Source organism: Pristiophorus japonicus, chromosome 6, assembly GCF_044704955.1.
Source record: "Pristiophorus japonicus isolate sPriJap1 chromosome 6, sPriJap1.hap1, whole genome shotgun sequence".
Classification (NCBI taxonomy): Eukaryota; Metazoa; Chordata; class Chondrichthyes; family Pristiophoridae; genus Pristiophorus; species Pristiophorus japonicus.
This window is the reverse complement of record NC_091982.1, coordinates 250,964,820-250,985,686: the sequence shown is the minus strand read 5'-3', so window position 1 is coordinate 250,985,686 and position 20,867 is coordinate 250,964,820. Positions and strand designations below refer to the sequence as shown.

The window sequence follows — 20,867 nt, the reverse complement described above, 5'->3', positions numbered from 1 at the left end:
GATCACCTCTCATTCTTTTGAACTCCAATGAATATAGGCCCAACCTACTCAACCTATCTTCATAAGTCCACCCCACATCTTCAGAATCAACCTAGTGAATCTTCTCTGAACAGCCTCCAATGCAAGTATATCCTACCTTAAATACGGAGACCAAAACTGTACACAGTACTGCAGGTGTGGCCTCACCAATACCCCGTACAGTTGCAGCAGGACTTTTCTTTTATACTCCATCCCCCTTGCAATAAAGGCCAACATTCCATTTGCTTTCCTGATAACTTGCTATACCCGCATACTAACTTTGTGTTTCAGGCACAAGGACCCCCAGGTCTCTCTGTACTGAAGCACTTTGCAATTTTTCTCCATTTCAATTATAATTTGCTTTTCTATTTTTCTGCCAAAGTGGACAACCTCACATTTCCCTCCATTATACTCCATCTGCCAAATCTTTGTCCACTCATTTAGCCTGTCTATATCCCTTTGCAGATTTTGGGTGCCCTCCTCGCAATTTGCTTACCCACCCATCTTTGTATCATCAGCAAACTTGGCTACATTACACTCGGTCCCTTCATCCAAGTCATTAATATAGATTGTAAATAGTTGAGGCCCCAGCACCGATCCCTGCGACATCTGACTCTCTGTTTGGAACTGATACAAAACAATCTTTGTATTAAAAAAGTTTGAAAAGATTCGGCACGCAGAGAAACAGATCGACGCGCTGACGCGGATCTGTGTGGCTGCCCACAGTATTGGGTAGAGTTGATAACAGTTAGCAACAGGCCTTACCCTTGTAGTAGGAATACTGCAGGAAGTCGTAGTGCATGGGCAGGTAGTTCTCGATGGGGGAGAGTCGGCCTGCTCGCGTTGCCAACTCTCTCACACAGTCGTGTTCACACTGGAGGACCTGGATGTAGTGATCTGAACAGGAAGGAAGCACACGACACAGAATTATAACGCAAAGTTTGAAACTGTAACACTGCTTCCAGAGCTGGAGAAGATTTAACCCTTCACTCCCGCACTGGATACAAGAAATAGAGATGTCTGCTAGAACAGTCCTCTCTCAGCACCAATCTTTCTCATTACAACCTTTCTTGTCCCTCTCTATTATGTAGATCTCACTTTGGTCTGTGCTCCTCTGAACTTTCCTCTGCTGTTTCCCCTAGGATACTAGTTTTCCCGAGGCCGACACTCTCAGTTTGGAACTGACGGAGCGCTGCACTGTTGGAGGGGCAGCACTGAGGGAATGCTCCACATTTGGAGGGACAGTACTGAGGGAGTGCTGCACTGTCGGAGGGACAGTACTGAGGGAGCACTGCACTGTCAGAGGGGCAGTGCTGAGGAAGCGCTGCACTGTTGGGTGGCAGTAATGAGGGAGCATTGCACTGTCGGAGAGGCAGTACTGAGGGAGCACTGCAATGTCGGAGGGGCAGTACTGAGGGAGCGCCGCACTGTCGGAGGGGCAATACTGAGGGAGCGCCACACTGTCGGAGGAGCAGTACTGAGGGAGCGCCACACTGTCGAAGAGGCAGTACTGAGGGAGCATTGCACTGTCAGAGGGACAGTACTGAGAGAGCACTGCACTGTTTGGGGGGACATTACTGAGGGAGCGCCGCACTCACAGGTGGGGGTATAACATCCTGTGGCACTACTCAAAGAAGACCCTGTGGAGCTCCTCACCTCCCTCAGTCTTCCTCCTACAATCTACAGGTATCTGATCGTGACTTTCTCATTCGCTCTTCAACTCTCCCCAACCTGCTAGGTGTCCTGTGCTGAGGTCCAATGGAAAAGTGGATAAACAAATGAGACTGGCAGAAAAAAAATGTTAATCATGAATCTGCTTATTTTTGATCGTCGACTAATGGCCGACAGAATCAAACCAATAATGTGTGCGTTGTGGCTCAGTTGATAACACCTTCACTTCTGAGTCTGAAGGTTGTGGATTCTAATTCCACTTGAGCACAAAAATCTAGGCTGACACTCCAGTGCAGTGCTGAGCGAGCGTTCCACTGCCAGAGTTGCCGTCCATTGGATGAGACATTTAACCGAGGCCCCGCCTGCTCTCTCAGGTGGACGTAAACGATCCAACGACACTATTTTGAAGAAGAGCAGGGGATTTCTCCCCGATGTCCTGGAACCAATATATATCCCTCAATCAACATCACAAAAACAGATGATCTGGTCATTATCACATTGTTGTTTGTGGGAGCTTGCTGTGCACTAATTGGCTGCAGTGTTTCCCACATTACAACTGTGATCATACTTTAAAAAGTACTTAATTGTCTGTAAAGCGCTTTGGGACGTCCGGTGGTCGTGAAAGGGGCTATAGAAATGCAAGTCTTTTCTTTTTTTCAATTCTGACGTTAGATCCTCCCACCACTAGAGGCTATCACCAACACTCTGCTGCAATGTCAACATGCAAAAGGTCCAGATGGAGACCTCAAGCGGAGTAAAAATAGCATTGAGCACTGGGAAACGAGTACATGGCCACACTTAGAAGGGATTGTTTTATGAATGGAATGAATAGTTGATTCAATAAATGCCAGATTCACACTCAGCACTCTCACACAATGGAACTCCCCGGGGCCCAGGACTCAGATCGGTCCGCGCTGCACAATAGCGAAACAACGTAGGCAAGCAATTCAAATTTTTTTTTGTTCAAATAACCAGTTGGCTGAACTTTATAAATTAAATTCACAGATCTCTGAACTCATTCCTGGCACAATCCAGCCCAGTTTGTTTGGGACTGCAATGATATGATTGAAGCATTTCTACATTCCCCAGTCATTAGTAACTCTACCACTACCCAGCTCGATGAAACACTATCATGCACCCGCTCTTTAACCTTGTCCAAGGGTCAAGAAAAGCTTTGATCCACCCAAAACCTCCCTAGCCCATCATCGACCTGCAACAGCTGGTGCTGAAGGTGGCAAGGCAAGTCATAAGGCTGTTAAGAAAAACACTGGATACCTGGCTTTATAAATAGAGGCAGAGTGCAAAAGCAAGGAAGTTATACTAAATTTTTATAAATCACTAGTTAAGCCCCAGCTCAAGCATTGTGTTCAATTCCGGCCACACTTTAGGAAGGACGTCATAATCTTGGAGAGGTTGACTAGTATGATACCAGGAATAAGGGACTTCAGTGGCATGGGGAGACTGGAAAAGCTGGGATTATTCTCCTCAGAGCAGAGAAGTTAAGGGAAGATTTAATAGTGTTCAAAATTAGGAGAGGTTTTCATCTTCTTTTGTACGGTGGTAGCAAAGCAAATCAAATGTCAATATCTAAGTTGGATATCCAGGCCAAAGCTTATGGTGTGACAATGTGGGTATCTTAACATAAGAACATAAGAAATAGGAGCAGGAGTAGGCCATACGGCCTCTCGAGCCTGCTCCATCATTTAATACGATTAAGGCTGATCCGATCATGGACTCGTCCACTTCCCTGCCCGCTCCCCATAACCCCTTATTCCCTTATCGTTTAAGAAATTGTCTATTTCTGCCTTAAATTTATTCAATGTCCCAGCTTCCACAGCTCTCTGAGGCAGCAAATTTCACAGATTCACAACCCTCTGAGAGAAGAAATTTCTCCTCATCTCAGTTTTAAATGGGCGGCCCCTTATTCTAAGATCATGCCTCCTAGTTCTAGTCCCCCCCATCAGTGGAAACATCCTCTCTGCATCCACCGTCAAACCCCCTCATTATCTTATACGTTTCAATAAGATCACCTCTCATTCTTCTGAATCCCAATTGAGTAGAGGCCCAACCTACTCAATCTTTCCTCATAAGTCAATCCCCTCATCTCCAGAATCAACCTAGTGAACCTAGTGTAGGCTGCCTGCGAATTCCCTCTGCTGGCAGTGCTCAATGATATGCTCGGGGGTCCAATTAGGAGCTCCACTGTCGCATGATGGGGATCTTTCACCTATGGAGAAGGTGGCAGCATCGACCATGACCGGTTCTGAGGCAGTTGATGGCTGTCCACTGTTTGCGAGGAAAGTTTAATCCTTCAGGTTGTACTGTAGGGTCCTCTATAAGGAATCCATTTCGTATGTCACAGCTCTTCCAAACATTTCGCCATCGGTCATCAAGGCTCCGAGGAGATCACTGAAGGGCTTCGGCGAGGTTCAAAATGGGATTCTGGATTTGAGATGTGTTGGCGGTAGGTTGTTCCAGTCGGCTTGGATCGGCATGTCTTTTCTGGTGTAGCGGTTGTATTCTCTGGAGACTGCATAGTCGCGGCGTGGGTGTCATGGTGCGATGTTTGCAAGCATGGGGAGCCAAGGTGTTGGTGCCGATAAAAGCGTACCGGTGATAATTCTCTGAGTAGAATTCAGCTGGACATCAGCGGATTTGATGTGCGGACTTGATAGCCATGCTGGACAACAGTACTCCGCTGTAGAGTACACCAGGGCGAGTGCTGCCATACGATGGGTTTGAGCGTCTGCTCCCCATGTGGATCCGGCGAGTTTCTGGATCAAGTTGACCCTACTCTTTAGTTTCTTCCCAAGGTTCTGGAGATGTTGTCTATATGACAGGGTGCGATCAAGTGTGACTCCTAAATAGGAGGGTTTTTTGGCATGGTTTACCTCGACGCCGCAAAAGGAGACTTTCAAAGCTTGATTTGCTTGCTGGGCGTTGAGGTAGAATGTCGAGGTGACAGGTCTTTTGCGGGTTTGGCCGGAGTTGCCATCGGCAGAAGTAGGCCTCCATCCTCTGTAAATCACTGTTCAGGGTCTCTTCAGTGATGGTTAGATTCGTGTTTTGCATGGCCCAGGCAATGTCATCAGCATATACGAACTTGCAGGACTCTGTTTCGGGCAGGTCACTGGTGTAAACGTTGACTAACATAGATGCCAGGACAGAATCCTGTGGGAGTCCGTTGCTCAGTGTCCTATATTTGCTGATCTGGGTGCCAGAGTACACACGGAAGGGTCAGTTACTAAGCATGGAGTTGGGAAGATGGATCGTTGTTCTGCAGGGTAAAATGGTGTAGAGCTTGAAAAGCAGTCCATGCTTCCATACCATGTCATACGACGAGGTTTTGATACAGTAAATAAGGAGAAATTGTTTGCACTGGCAGGGGGTCGATAACCAGAGGAGATAATTGGCAAAAGAATCAGAAGCGAGATGAAGAGAAATGTTTTTTATGCAGCGAGTTGTTGTGATCTGAAATGCATTGCCTGAAAGGGTAACTTTCAAAAGGGATATTGGATATATACCATGAAAAGGAAAAAAAATGCAGGGCTATGGGGAAAGAGCAGGGGAGTGAGACTAATTACATCGGATATACAGCACAGAAACAGGCCATTCGGCCCGACCAATCAATGTCAGTGTTTATGCTCCACTCAAACCTCCTCCCATCCTTCCTCATCTAAATCTATCAGCATAACCCTCTATTCACTTCTCCCTCTTATGCTTGCTCAGCTTCCCCTTGAATGCATCTTTACTATTTTCTTCAACCATTCCCTGTGGTAGCGAGTTCCACATTCTCACCACTCTCTGGGTAAAGATGTTTCTCCTGAATTCCTATTGGATTTCTTGGTGACTATCTTATATTGATGGCCTCCAGTTATGCTCTTCCCCACAAGTGGAAACGCTCTCTCTGTGTCCACTCTATCAAAACCTTTCATCATTTTAAAGACCTCAATTAGGTCAGTCCTCAGCCTTCTCTTTTCAGGGGAATAAAGACACAACCTATTCATCCTTTCCTGATAGCTATACCCTTGCATTTCTGCTATCACTCTTGTCAATCTTTTTTGCACCCTCTGCAGTGCCTCTATATCCTTCTTATAATATGGTGACCAGAACTGTACGCAGTACTCCATGTGTGGTCTAACCAAGGTTTGATACAAGTTTAGCATAACTTCCCTACTTTTCAATTCAACCGTCTAAAAATAAACCCATGCCTGGTTTGCATTTTTATGGCCTTATTAACCTGTGTCGCTACTTTTAGTGATTTGTGTATTTCTACTTCCGAGATCACTTTGCTCCTCTACACAATTTAGATTCTTATTTTCCCAATATGTGACCTCCTTAATTTTCTTACCAAAATGTAATACCTCACACTTCTGTGTTGAAATTCATTTGTCAATTATATGCCCATTCTGTAAGTTTACGAATGTCTTCGTGGAATTTGTTGCAGTCCTATACATTACAAACATATAAATTGTAAAACTTAAAAATTCAGCATCTTTAAATAATGGAGCTAAAGGAAGGGTGGGGCCAATTAGGGACCAAAAAGGAGGTCTTCTTGTGGAGGCAGAGGGTCTGGCTGAGATAATAAATGAGTACTTTGCAGTTGTCTTCACAATGTAGCAGTAAAGGAGGAGGTAGTAGAGAAATTGGATAGGATAAAAATGAATAAAGAGAATGTCATGTATCTCACACTACTGTATATAACTGTATCTTACCATGCTATACATGACTGTAACTAGATATGACCTGTAACCACAAGCATACTTTACCACCAGGGGTGCACTTGCAGGAGACACTGCATACCTGTTCCACACAGGTAAAGGCAGGTCTCAGGCAAGTGTGGCACTCGAGAGCTGTGAAATAAAGGTGCAGGTCCAGAGTGACCTTGACTTCAGCATGTGCCTCATGTAAGTTTGTACTGCAGGGTCAGGACTTTACAGTGGCGACGAGTTACGGGATCATAGAATCCACAGAATGGCTACCAACGGCTCAGATGAGAAATACAATGCTGGAGACAATTGGGAGGACTTTATAGAAAGTCTCCAGCAAAGCTTTGTAACCAAAGACTGGTTGGGCGACGATAAGGCAGACAAGAGAAGAGTCCATCTCTTGACCAGCTGTGGCTCGCAAACATACGCCTTAATGAAGGACCTGCTGGCACCCGAGAAACCAGCAAGCAAGTCGTTTGAGGAGTTGAGCACACAGGTGAGAGACCACTTGAAGCCAGCGAGCAGCCTACACATGGCCAGACACAGGTTCTACAACTACAGACGCTGTGTGGGCCAGAGCATACCCGATTTTGTGGCGGAACTTCGGAGGCTGGCTAGTTTATGTGAGTTCTCCAATGAACTAAGGAGAGAAGTACTGAGAGACTTTTTTTATTGAAGGAATAGGCCATGCAGGCATATTCCGAAAGCTTATAGAGACCAAGAACTTGACCCTGGAGGCAGCAGCACTGGTCGCACAGACATTCTTGGCAGGAGAAGAAGAAACGAGGTTGATCTATACTGCGGGTATGACAACTAACGAAACATCGGAACAAGGGGTTCACAGCGTGAAACGAGCCGCTACCCCCACACACAGACAAAGGCAGGAGAGCAGGCCTTTAACAGCAGGCAGTGGCGACAGAAGCCATCAAGGGCCACAGGAACAGCCGTTCACACCTCATCAACCCACAATGCGAGCAATCAACTACAGACTGAGACAAGCTCAAGAGAGATCAGCCAGACGCAGCTCATCCTTCGGAAACAATGGAAGCGGTCTGTGCTGGAGATGTGGGGGAAGGCACTCAACAAGGGGGTGTCGATTTCAGCATGCTGTTTGCAGAAACTGCAACTACACAGGGCATCTGGCTCACATGTGCAGAAAAACAGCAGCTCGTCTGGTATATGAATCGGAAGGGTCGGAAAGAGGACCAGAAGATGGTGGGGACAGTGCCCGGGACGCCGGGGTACAGCGGGTCAACACGATCAATGTCCACTGTTCTTACAACAAGACGCCTCCAATAATGATGAGGGTCCTACTCAACTGGATACCTGTCAACATGGAACTGGACACGGGAGCTAGTCAATCTCTCATGAGCGTCCAACAATTTGAACAGCTGTGGCCGCACAAAAGCAACAGACCAAAACTCACAAGGATTGACACCAAACTAAGGACCTATACCAAAGAAATCATCCCAGTCCTTGGCAGCGCCATGCTCTCAGTCACACACAAAGGGACGGTGAACCGACTTCCCCTGTGGATTGTCCCCGGAGATCTCCCAGCACTGTTCGGGAGAAGCTGGCTGGCAAAACTAAATTGGAAATGGGATGATGTTCACGCCATGTCGTCAGAGGAACAGACCTCCTGCTCAACAGTTCTAAGTCGTTTTGAACATCTTTTTCAGCCAGGTGTGGGCACCTTCAAAGGGGCTAAAGTTAAAATCTACATCACACAGAATGCCAGACCGGTCCATCACAAGGCTAAAGCTATGCCTTATGTGATGAGGGAAAAGATTAAACACGAACTGGACCGGCTTCTGCGGGAAGGCATTATCTCATCCATGGAATTTAGCGACTGGGCAAGTCCCATCGTCCCCGTCATGAAGCCTGATGGATCCGTACGAATCTGTGGGGATTACAAGTCTACCATAAACAGAGTCTCCCTACAGGACCAATACCCGCTGCCCAGAGCGGAGGACCTATTTGCCACATTGGCTGGAGGAAAACTTTTCTCGAAACTAGATCTTACATCTGCGTATATGATGCAAGAACTGACCGAAGAGTCTTAGCTACTCACTACCATCAACACACATCGAGGCCTTTTTATGTACAATCGATGCCCATTCGGCATCAGGTCGGCAGCTGCTATATTCCAGCGCAACATGGAGAGTCTGCTCAAGTCCATCCCGGGGACGGGTGTGTTTCAAGATGACATACTCATCACGGGCAAGGACACCGACTCCCATTTCCGCAATTTGGAGGAAGTACTAAGTTGATTGGATCGGGTAGGCCTAAGAGTTAAGAATTCCAAGTGTCTGTTTCTCACGCCCGAGGTTGAATTTTTGGGCAGAAGGATTGCCACTGATGGAATCAGCCCAACAGAATCCAAAACCGAAGCAATTCGTCTGGCACCCAGGCCCCGGAATGTCTCGGAACTGCGCGCCTTTCTCGGGCTACTAAATTACTTTGGGAACTTTATGCAGAACTTGAGCACACTGTTGATGCCTCTCCACGTGCTACTCAGAAAGGGGCGCGATTGGTTTTGGGGGGACGCCCAAGAACGCGCCTTCAATAAGGCACGCAACCTTCTATGTTCCAACAGTGTTTTAGCCTTTTTTGACCCAGGTAAAAAGCTAGTTCTTACATGTGATACGTCAGCGTACGGCGTTGGGTGCATTTTACAGCATGTCAATGATGCGGATAAATTACAACCCATTGCTTATGCCTCCAGGTCACTTTCGCGGGTATGGTATGGTTGAGAAGGAGGCGCTCGCGTGGCGTGTACGGTGTCAAAAAGATGCACCAATATCTTTTCGGGGCCAAGTTCGCGTTAGAAACCGCCCACAAACCCCTCACGTCCCTGCTATCCGAGTGCAAGGCAATAAACGTCAACGCCTCGGCGCGCATTCAGCGGTGGGCAATCATGCTGGCGTCTTACGACTACACAATAAGACACAGACTAGGCACAGACAACTGTGCCGACGCGCTTAGCAGGCTACCCCTGGCGACCACAGAAGGGACCGACGAACAGGACTGTGAGATGGTCATGGCAATCAATGCCTTTGAATCCACAGGTTCGCCCATGACGGCTCGCCAAATCAGAGCCTGGACGACCAGCGACCCCACGTTATCCTTAGTCAAAAGATGTGTTTTAACTGGTGACTGGGCAGAGGCTCACGAGGAGATCAAACCTTTCCATAGGCGCATGCATGAACTATCACTACAGGCAGACTGCCTGATGTGGGGCAGCCGAGTAGTTATATCCTTGCGAGGCAGAGAGGAGTTTGTCCGGGAGCTCCACCGCTAGCACCCGGGGATCGTCCTTATGAAGGCCATAGCCAGATCCCACGTCTGGTGGCCTGGCATTGACGCGGACTTGGAGCTCTGCGTCCGGCGGTGCACAATTTGTGCCCAACTCAGTAATGCCCCCAGGGAGGCCCCCCTAAGCCCCTGGCCCTGGCCCACCAAATCGTGGTCGTGGGTGCATGTAGACTATGCGGGCCCATTCATGGGCAAAATGTTCCGTGTAGTCGTCGATGCATTTTCGAGTGCACCATTTTAAACTCGAGCACCACCTCCACCACTGTGGAGAGCCTTAGAACCATGTTTGCAATGCACGGAATTCCTGACATATAGGTCAGTGATAATGGTCCGTGCTTCACCAGCACAGAATTTCAAGATTTTATAGTTGACCACGGCATAAATCACGTTAAGACGGCACCGTTCAAGCCGGCCTCCAATGGCCAGGCGGAGCGAGCAGTGCAAATCGTTAAACAAAGCATGCTAAAAATCCAAGGTCCCACGCTGTGAGCCGCCTGTCGCGACTGCTGCTGGCATACAGATCTCGTCCGCATTCGTTGTCTGGGGTTCCCCCCGCGCAACTATTGATGAAACGGACCTTAAAGACTAGGCTCTCGTTAATTCCCCCAGACATGCATGAAATTGTTGAGGCAAAGCGCCGGAAGCTAACTGAGTACCATGACCGAAATTCGAGGTGAAGGTGGAATGAGATAGGGGACAAAGTGTTTGTGCTAAACTATGGCAGGGTCCCAAATGGCTTGCAGGGACAGTAACAAGGAAGGAAACACGCTACTGGTTGTACAAATGGACAATGGTCAAACCTGCTGGAGGCATGTAGACCAAGTAAAAAGTAGATTCACCAACAACACGGCAGACTACGATGTGGAACTCACACCACACCTGGTGGACAGACAGAGGGAACAACCTGAGGAAAGGGCAGTCTCAACAGACAGCCCAGGCGAGATACCAGCAATCATACTGAACGAAACAGACAGCCCAGGTGAGATACCAGCAATCACACCGAAAGAAAAACAGACAACAAGGCAAACAACTGAACCACAACTAAGACGCTCCACGCGAGAGTGTAGACCACCTGAGAGACTGAATCTATAAAGATAATAAGACCTTGGGGGAGGGTGATGTCATGTATCTCACACTACTGTATATAACTGTATCTTACCATGCTATACATGACTGTAACTAGATATGATCTGTAACCACAAGCATACTTTACCACCAGGGGTGCACTTGCAGGAGACACTGCATATCTGTTCCACACAGGTATATAAAGGCAGGTCTCAGGCAAGTGTGGCATTCGAGAGCTGTGAAATAAAGGTGCAGGTCCAGAGTGACCTTGACTTCAGCATGTGCCTCGTGTAAGTCTGTACTGCAGGGTCAGGACTTTACAGAGAAGGTACTTAAAAATGTTGGCAGCGCTCAAAGTAGAAAAGTCACCCGGTCCGGATGGGATGTATCCTCGGTTACTGAGGGAAGGAAGCGTGAAATTGCAGTGGAGGGACGGGAGAAGCTGGGACTTACAGCAGAGATTTAATTAGAGGTGTTACAAATCATGAAGGGTTTTGATAGAGTAAGTAAGGAGAAGTTGTTTCCAGTGACAGAGGGATCAGTAAGCAGAAGACAAAGATTTAAGATAATTGGCAAAAAAATCAGAGGCAACATGAGGAGAAATGTTTTTATGCAGCGATTCATGATGATCTGGAATGTGCTGCCTGAAAGGGCGGTGGAAGCAGATTCAATAATAACTTTCAAAAGGAAATTGGATAAATACTTGAAGGGGAAAAATTTGCGGTGTTATGGGGAAAGAGCAAGGGAGTGGCACTATTTGGACAGCTCTTTCAAAGAGCCGGCAGACACGCTCGGCCGAATGGCCTCCTTCTGTGCTGTATGATTTTATGGCACAGTAGCAAAGCCTAGATTATCTAAACTTGGTAACCTTTACTGTGGACTCGTCTCTCCCTCTCCCCGCCTCAGTCATCCCGATGGACAGAGCATGTTTGTGTACTGACCTGTCATTGGCTGCATTAGTATGCGCTAGAAATTTATAGGGCAATGGTCGGTTGCGGGCCGGGGTGGGAAAGGTTTTTTTCTGACAGCGGGTCAGGAACCTGCGCCTTTCCCACAGGTGCATCTGTCATCCAGAAATTCAGAAAGTCCTGAAGGGATGTGTAATGTTTGCACCTGTGAGTATGTTCACGGGTTTGTAGAGCTGTTGAGCTTGGGGGGGGTGTCAGGACTGCCATGCAGGGGCTGCCTGTCATTTACCAGGAACTCATCAGGGTTTGGAACAGAGTCACCACCAAGCGCAGCTCTGGAGTGGCAGCTGTCCTGCAGGAGCCGCTGCTCAGGTATCCGTACCTCCACGACCGAGGTTTTAGGTGGCAGGCGGACGAGAGGGCTGTGGCTGGCGAGGTGACCAGGGTCAGGGACCTGCTCGATGGCGGAGGAGCGGGCTGGATGGCGCCAGACGTGCTGGCACGGTGCCTAAATTGGGCCGACGTCCACTGCGCGGCCGATGTCATCGAGTCGCTAAAAACAGTGCTGGGCCCTGACTCCATTAGGTATGTCGAGGAGGCTCAAGCATGTGGGGAGATCCCGTCCGAACTGACCCCCATCCGGACGGAATTACTCATCGGCGCCAAACCCCGGAACCTCCCTTGGAAGCCGGCGCCTCATAACTTGAGTCGCCTCGGGGAAATCCCCTCCGTGCCTTTCAGTTCTGCGCGGAGAGGTTTCCTGTACGGGCTGCTCCTGCACATTCTCAACCTTGCCATCCTCGTCTGCCGTCCGGACGTGCCATCTTGCCGTCCGGAGGAGGCGGGGGTCCCCGATGGAGTGCACTCTACGCGGGAGTCCTCCCACTATTTATCGGGGACTTGGCCTGGAGGTTGGTACATGGAGCAGTCCCGTGCAATAAATTTTTAAGTCGGTTCACGGGCTCCCAGGCCGCCTGCAATTTCTGCGGTCTGGAAGAGTCTGTGTTCCACGTTTTTATTGAATGTACGAGGTTGCAGCCCCTGTTCCATTATTTAAAAGGGGCTGCTCCTCAATTTCTGGTTGCACTTCAGTCCCACACTCCTGATCTTTGGGTACCCTTTGTGGAGGGGAGCGGGTAGGCCCGAGGGCCTCCTCGTAGGACTGCTCCTGGGCACGGCCAAGGGTGCCATCAGCCGGTCCAGGCAGCGGGCGGTCGAGGGGGTCATTCAACCTGACTGCCTGCCTCTCTTCCGCGCCTACATACGGGCCAGGGTGTCCTTAGAGATGGAGCACGCGGTGTCCACCGGTACGCTCGCGGCCTTCCGGGAGAGGTGGGCGCCGGAGGGACTGGAGTGCATTGTCACCCACGGCAACCAAATTTTAATTTGATTTTATATGTGTTAAAGTTTAATTTGGTTTAATTGCCGGGTTTTTAGTGATCCCCTCCCCTTTGATAGGGGGCACTTGTAAATTATGGTTTTAGAGCCCAAAAAAACTACAAAAAGACAAAAAAAAACAACAAAAAAAAGGGCCTTGGGAAATGTTTGGAGTGTTCCCCAGATCGGGGGGCACGATTTAATGTTTAATATTGTTTACTCCAAAAGAGTTGTAGAGCTGTTGAGCTTGGGGGGGTGTCAAGACCGCCATGCGGGGGCTGCCTGTCATTTACCAGGGTCTGGAACAGAGTCGCCACCAAGCGCAGCTCTCCACCGTCTGGAATGGCGGCTGTCCTGCTGGAGCCGCTGCTCAGGAATCCGTACCTCCACGACCGAGGTTTCAGGTGGCAGGCGGACGAGAGGGCTGTGGCTGGCGAGGTGACCAGGGTCAGGGACCTGCTCGATGGCGGAGGAGCGGGCTGGATGATGCCAGACGTACTGGCACGGCGCCTAAATTGGGCCGACGTCCGCCACGTGGCCGATGAAATCGAGTCGCTAAAAACAGTGCTGGGCCCTGACTCCATTAGGTGTGTCGAGGAGGCTCAAGCACGTGGGGAGATCCCGTCCGAACTGAGCCCCGTCCGGACGGAATTCCTCATCGGCGCCAAGCCCCAAAACCTCCCTCGGGAGCCGGGGCCTCACACCTTAAGCCGCCTCGGGGAAATCCCCTCCGTGCCTTTCAGTTCTGCGTGGAGGGGTTTCCTGTACGGGCTGTTCCTGCACACTCTCAACCTTGCCATCCTTGTCTGCCGTCCGGACACGTCATGACGCAACATCTTGCCGTCCGGGGGAGGCGGGGTCCCCGATGGAGTGCACTCTACGCGGGAGTCCTCCCACTATTTATCGGGGACTTGGCCTGGAGGGTAGTGCATGGAGCAGTTCCGTGCAACAAATTTTTAAGCCGGTTCACGGGCTCCCAGGCCGTCTGCAATTTCTGCGGTCTGGAGAAGTCCGTGTTCCACATTTTTATGGAGTGTGCCAGGTTGCAGCCCCTATTCCACTATTTAAAGGGGCTGCTCCTCAATTTCTGGTTGCACTTCAGTCCCACGCTCCTGATCTTTGGGCACCCTGTGTGGAGGGCAGCGGTTAGGTCCGAGGGCCTCCTCATAGGACTTCTCCTGGGCACGGCCAAGGGTGCCATCAGCCGGTCCAGGCAGCGGGCGGTCGAGGGCATCGTTCAGACCGACTGCCTGCCTCTCTTCCGCCGTACATCCGAGCCAGGGTGTCCCTGGAGATGGAACACGGGGTGTCCACCGGTACGCTCGTGGCATTCCGGGAGAGGTGGGCGCCGGAGGGACTGGAGTGCATCATCAGCCCCGGCAATCAAATTTTAATTTGATTTTATATGTTTTAAAGTTTAATTTGTTTTATTGCCGGTTTTAGTGTCCCCTTTCCCTTTTATAAGGGGCACTTGTAAAATTTCTGATTTTAGTGCCCAAAAAACAAAAAAAACCCAAAAAAAACATAAAAAGGAAAAAAAGGCCTTGAAAAATGTTTGGAGTGTTCCCCCAGATCAGGGGGCACTTGATTTAATTGATTAATCGTTTACAAACAAAAGAGTTTAGAGCTGTTGAGCTTGGGGGGGGGGGGGGGGCGTCAGGACCGCCATGTGGGGGCTGCCTGTCATTTACCAGGAACTCATCAGGGTCTGGAACAGAGTCGCCACCAAGCGCAGCTCTCCACCGTCTGGAATGACGGCTGTCCTGCAGGAGCCGCTGCTCAGGTATCCGTACCTCCACGACCGAGGTTTCAGGTGGCAGGCGGACGAGAGGGCTGTGGCTGGCGAGGTGACCAGGGTCAGGGACCTGCTCAATGGCGGAGGAGCGGGCTGGATGCCGCCAGACGTGCTGGTACGGCGCCTAAATTGGGCCGACGTCCGCCGCGCGGCCGATGTCATCAAGTCGCTAAAAACAGCGCTGGGCCCTGACTTCGTTAGGTGTGTCGAGGAGGCTCAAGCACGAGGGGAGATCCCGTCCGAACTGATCCCCGTCCGGTCGGAATTCATGATCGGCGCCAAACCCTGAAACCTCCCTCGGGAGCCGGCGCCTCACAACTTGAGCCACCTCGGGGAAATCCCCTCCATGCCTTTCAGTTCTGCGCGGAGGGGTTTCCTGTACGGGCTGCTCCTACACAGTCTCAACCTTACCATCCTCATCTGCCATCCGGACACGCCATGGCGCACCATCTTGCCGTCCGGAGGAGGCGGGGGTCACCAATGGAGTGCACCCTATGCGGGAGTCCTCCCTCTATTTATTGGGGACTTGGACTTGAGGGTGGTGCACGGAACAGTCCCGTGCAATAAATTTTTAAGTTGGTTCACAGGCTCTCAGGCCACCTGCAATTTCGGCAGTCTGAAGGAGTCCGTGTTCCACGTTTTTATGGAATGTGCGAGGTTGCAGCCCCTGTTCCATTATTTAAAGGGGCTGCTCCTCAAATTCTAGTTGCACTTCAGTCCCACACTCCTGATCTTTGGGCACCCTGTGCGGGGGGAGCGGGTAGGTCCGAGGGCCTTCTCGTAGAACTGCTCCTGGGCACGGCGAAGGGGGCCATCAGCCAGTCCAGGCAGCGGGCGGTCTCGGGGGGCACTTGTATAATTCGTGGTTTAGTGCCCAAAAAAAGGGCACATGAAAAGTGTTTTGTGTGTCCCTCCCCCTTTAATCAAGGGGCACTTGATTTAATGTTTATTTTTTGTTCACAACAAAAAGGGTTGTAGAGCTGTTGAGCTTGCAGGGCGTCAGGACCGCCATGCGGGGGCTGCCTGTCTTTTACCAGGAACTCATCAGGATCTGGAACAGAGTCACCAGCAAGCGCAGCTCTCCACCGTCTGGAATGGCGGCTGTCCTTCGGTTTTAGGTAGCAGGTGAACAAGAGGGCTATGGCTGGCAAAGTGACCAGGGTCGGGGACCTGCTCGATGGCGGAGGAGCGGGCTGGATGGCGCCAGACGAGCCTGGGCCGACGTCCAGCGCGCGTCCAATGTCATCGAGTTGCTATAGACAACACTGGGTCTTGACTCCGTTAGATGTGTTGAGGAGTCTCAAGCACGTGGGGCGATCCCGTCAGCACTGACCCCTGTCCGGACAGAATTACTCATCGGCGCCAAGCCCTGAAACCTCCCTCGGGAGCCGGCGCCTCACAACTTGAGCCACCTCAGGGAAATCCCCTCCGTGCCTTTCAGTTCTGAGTGGTGGGGTTTCCTGTACGGGCTGCTCCTGCACACTCTCCACCTTGCCATCCTCATCTGCCATCCGGACACGCCATGGCGCACCATCTTGCCGTCCGGAGGAGGCGGGGGTCCCCAATGGAGTGCGCCCTATGTGGGAGTCCTCCCACTATTTATTGGGGACTTGGCCTGGAGGATGGTGCATGGAGCAGTCCCATGCAACAAGTTTTTAAGCCGGTTCATGGACTCCAGGCCGCCTGCAATTTCTGCGGTTTGGAGGAGTCCGTGTTCCATGTTTTTACGGAGTGTGCGAGGTTGCAGCCCCTATTCCATTATTTTAATGGCTGCTCCTCAATTTCTGATTGCACTTCAGTCCCACACTCCTGATCTTTGGGCACCCTGTGCGGAGGGAAGCGGGTAGGTCCGAGGACCTCCTCATAGGACTGCTCCTGGGCACGGCAAAGGGTGCCATCAGCCGGTCTAGGCAGCGGGCGGTCGAGGGGGTCGTTCAGCCTGGCTGCCTGCCTCTCTTCCGCGGTTACATCCGAGCCAGGGTGTCCCTGGAGATGGAGCACGCGGTGTACACTGGTACACTCGCAGCCTTCCGTGGGTGTCAGAGGGACTGGAGTGCATCATCACACCCGGCAACCAAATTTTAATTTGATTTTATATGTTTTAATTTTAATTGGTTTATTGTGTCGGGTTTTAGTGTCCCCCTCCCCTTTTAGCCAGGGGGCACTTGTATAATTTGTGGTTTTAGTGCCCAAAAAAAAAGGGCACGTGAAAAGTGTTTTGTGTGCCCCCCCCCCCCCCCCTTTAATCAAGGGGCACTTGATTTAATGTTTATATTTTGTTCACAACAAAAAGAGTTGTAGAGCTGTTGAGCTTGGGGGGCGTCAGGACCGCCATGCGGGGGCTGCCTGTCTTTTACCAGGAACTCATCAGGAACTGGAACAGAGTCACCATCAAGTGCAGTTCTCCCCCGTCTGGAGTGGCGGCTGTCCTTCGGGAGCTGCTGCTCAGGAATCCGTACCTTCACGACCACGGTTTTAGGTAGCAGGCGAACAAGGGGGCTGTGGCTGGCAAGGTAACCAGCGTCGGCGACCTGCTCAATAGCGGAGGAGTGGGTTGGATGGTGCCAGATGAGCTGGCATGGCGCCTATCCTGGGTCGATGTCCAGCGCGCGGCCAATGTCACTGAGTCGCTAAAAACAGCTCTGGGCCCTGACTCCATTAGATGTGTCGAGGAGGCTCAAGCACGTGGGGCGATCCCGTCCAGACTGACCCCTGTCCGGACGGAATTCCTTCGTGGTGCCAAGCCCCGAAACCTCCCTCCGGAGCTGGCGTCTCATAACTTGAGCCTCCTCCAAGAAATCCCCTCCGTGCCTTTCAGTTCTGCACGGAGGGGATTCCTGTACGGGCTGCTCTTGCACACTCTCCACATTGCCATCCTCGTCTGCCGTCCGGACACGACATGGCGCACCATCTAGCCATCCAGAGGAGGCGGGGGTCCCCAATGGAGTGCTCTCTACATGGGAGTCCTCCCCTTATTTATTGGGGACTTGGCCTGGAGGGTGTTGCACGGAGCAGTCCCGTGCAATAAGTTTTTAAGCCGGTTCACGGGCTTCCAGGCCGCCTGTAATTTCTGTGGTCTAGAGGAGTCCGTATTCCACGTTATTATTGAAGGTGCGAGGTTGCAGTCCCTCTTCCAATATTTGAAAGGGCTGCTCCTCAAATTAGGTTGCACTCCAGTCCCACACTCCTGATCTTTGGGCACCCTGTGTGGAAGGGAGCGGGAAGGTCAGAAGACCTCCTCGTAGGACTGCTCCTGGGCATGGCCAAGGGGGCCATCAGCCGGTCCAGGCAGTGGGCGGTCGAGGGGTCGTTCAGCCCGACTGCCTGCCTCTCTTCCGTGGTTACATCCGAGCCAGGGTGTCCCTGGAGATGGAGCATGCGGTGTCCACTGATACGTTCGCGGCCTTCCGCGAGAGGTGGGCGCCGGAGGGACTGGAGTGCATCATCACCCCGGCAACCAGATTTTAATTTGATCCACCTAATGTTAAAAGTTTAATTTGTTAATTTGTTGGTTTTAGTGCCCCCTTTAATCAAGAGGCATTTGATTATTGGTTCTACCAAAATAGTTGTAGAGCTGCTGCCGCCTGCAATTTCTGCGGTCTGGTGGAGTCCGTGTTCCATGTATATGTTGAATGTGCAAGGTTGCAGCCCCTCTTCCATTATTTGAAGGGGCTGCTCCTCAAATTCTGGTTGCACTTTAGTCCCACGCTCCTGATCTTTGGGCACGCTGTGCAGAGGGGAACGGGCAGGTTGGAAGGCCTCCTCGTCGGACTGCTCCTGGACATAGCCAAGGTGGCCATTAGCCGGTCCAGGCAGCGGTCGGTCGAGGGGGTCATTCGGCCCGACTACCTGCCTCTTTTCCGCGGATACATTCGAGCCAGTGTATCCCTGGAGATGGAACACGCGATGTCCATCGGTACGCTTGCGGCCTTCCACGAGAGGTGGGCACCTGAGGGACTGGAGTGCATCATCATCCCTGGCAACCAAATTTTAATTTGACTGTTTATTATCTAAAAGTTTTATTGTTTAACGTCCAAAGTTTAATTTGTGAATTTGTCAGTTTTAATGCCCCCTTTTAAGGGGGGCACTTGATTTATAATTTTACTAAAAATAGTTGTAGAGCTGTTGCATTGTGAGTAGCTTAGCCAGTCACGTGATGTTCACAAGACTCAATAAAACCCCAGGCTGTTGGATCTAGGTCATCCACGATGAGGTATGCAGTTGTGAGCTTGGTGGATGAACTGATAATGTGTAGTGTGATTGTTAAACTTTTGTTAATAAACCAACTAGTTCTTAATAGCAATGTGTTGCTATGAGTTCTTAAGTAAAGAACCCATGAAGCAAATACATTACAGGATGTAAATGGTGAGGGAAATACATTTTTCACTGACCATTCTGGCTGTTGCATTCCTACTCAACAGTAATTGCAGTGAATTGATTTAGAATCATAGAATCATAGAAATTTACAGCACGGAAGGAGGCCATTTCAGCCCATCGTGTCCACACCGGCCGACCAAGAGCTATCCAGCCTAATCCCACTTTCCAGCTCTTGGTCCGTAGCCCTGTAGGTTATGGCACTTTAAGTCTGCCTCTACCACCCTTTCAGGCAGTGAGTTCCAGACCACCACCCCCACTGGGTGAAGAAATTTCCCCTAATATCTCATCTAAACCTCCCCCCAATTACTTTAAATCTATGCCCCATGGTTGTTGACGCCTCTGCCAATGGAAACAGGTCCTTCCTATCCACTCTATCCAGGCCCCTCATAATTTTATACTCATCAATCAGGTCTCCGGTCAGGTCTCCTCTGTTCCAAAGAAAATAAACTCAGCATCTCCAATCTTTCCTCATAGCCCAAATTCTCCAGGCAACATTATTGTAAATCTCCTCTTACCCCTTTCCAGTGCAATCACATCTTTCCTGTAATGTGGTGATCAGAACTGCACACAGTACTCCAGCTGTGGCCCAACAAGTGTTTTATACCATTCACGCATAACCTCCTTGCTTTTGTATTCAATGCCCCGACTTATGAAGGCAAGTATTCCATATGCCTTCTTCACCACTTTATCTACCTGGCCTTCTACCTTTAGGGATCTGTGGACCTGCACTCCAAGGTCCCTTTGTTCCTCTACACTTTTCAATGTCGTATCATTCAATGTGTATTCCCTTGCCTTGTTAGACCTCCCCAAAGGCATTACCTCACACTTATCCGGATTTAATTCCATTTGCCACTGTTCTGCCCACCTGACCAGTACATTGATATCTTCCTGCAGTCCGCAGCTTTCTTCTTCATTATCAACCACACAGCCAATTTGGTGTCATCTGCAAACTTCTTAATCATACCCCTAACATTTAAGTCCAAGTCATTGATACATACCACAAAAAGCATGGGTCCCCTGCCAGTGTCCCTTTAAGGCTCCTGGCTTAAAATGCATCATGACCCTCTCCATCTCTTAGGCCGGGTAACGTGCTGGGTGTGTTTATTGGCCCCATTATGGTAAGCTTGCTTTGAGCAGCGGGATGGAACCAGCAGCGGGGTCATGACGTGCCACGGACACCGCCCACACCGGATCAACCTTCGGCGACTCGGGATGTCGGTGAGTCGGGAGGTCGGTGAGTCAGGACGCCCGGTGAGTTCAGCGAGTCAGGAGGCCCTGTGAGTTCGGCCAGTCGGGAGGTCGGTGAGTCGGGAGGCCCTGTGAGTTTGGCGAATTGGGAGGTCAGCCAGTCGGGAGGTCGGTGAGTCGGGAGGCCCTATGAGTTCGGCCAGTCGGGAGGTCGGCCAGTCGGGAGGCCCTGTGAGTTCGGCGAATCGGGAGTTCGGCGAGTCGGGAGGTCGGTCAGTCAGGAGGTCGGTCAGTCGGGAGGTCCTGTGAGTTCGGCGTGTCGGGAGTTCAGCGAGTCGGGAGTTCGGCGAGTCGGGAGGTTGGTGAGTCGGGAGGCCCTGTGAGTTCGGCGAATCGGGAGTTCGGCGAGTTGGAAGGTCGGCCAGGTGGGAGGTCGGTGAGTCG

General features: G+C 50.7%; 1 protein-coding gene across 4 annotated transcripts in view; it reads right to left on the bottom strand.

The window, feature by feature from the left end:
• p3h2 (prolyl 3-hydroxylase 2) overlaps positions 1–20,867 on the bottom strand; it is a 303,175-nt gene that overhangs the window by 51,017 nt on the left and 231,291 nt on the right. For all 4 annotated transcript variants that reach the window (XM_070883825.1, XM_070883824.1, XM_070883823.1 and 1 more), the window contains exon 4: positions 784–915. In XM_070883825.1, coding sequence (XP_070739926.1) covers positions 784–915 — 132 coding nt within the window. The remainder of the gene's footprint in view (positions 1–783; positions 916–20,867) is intronic.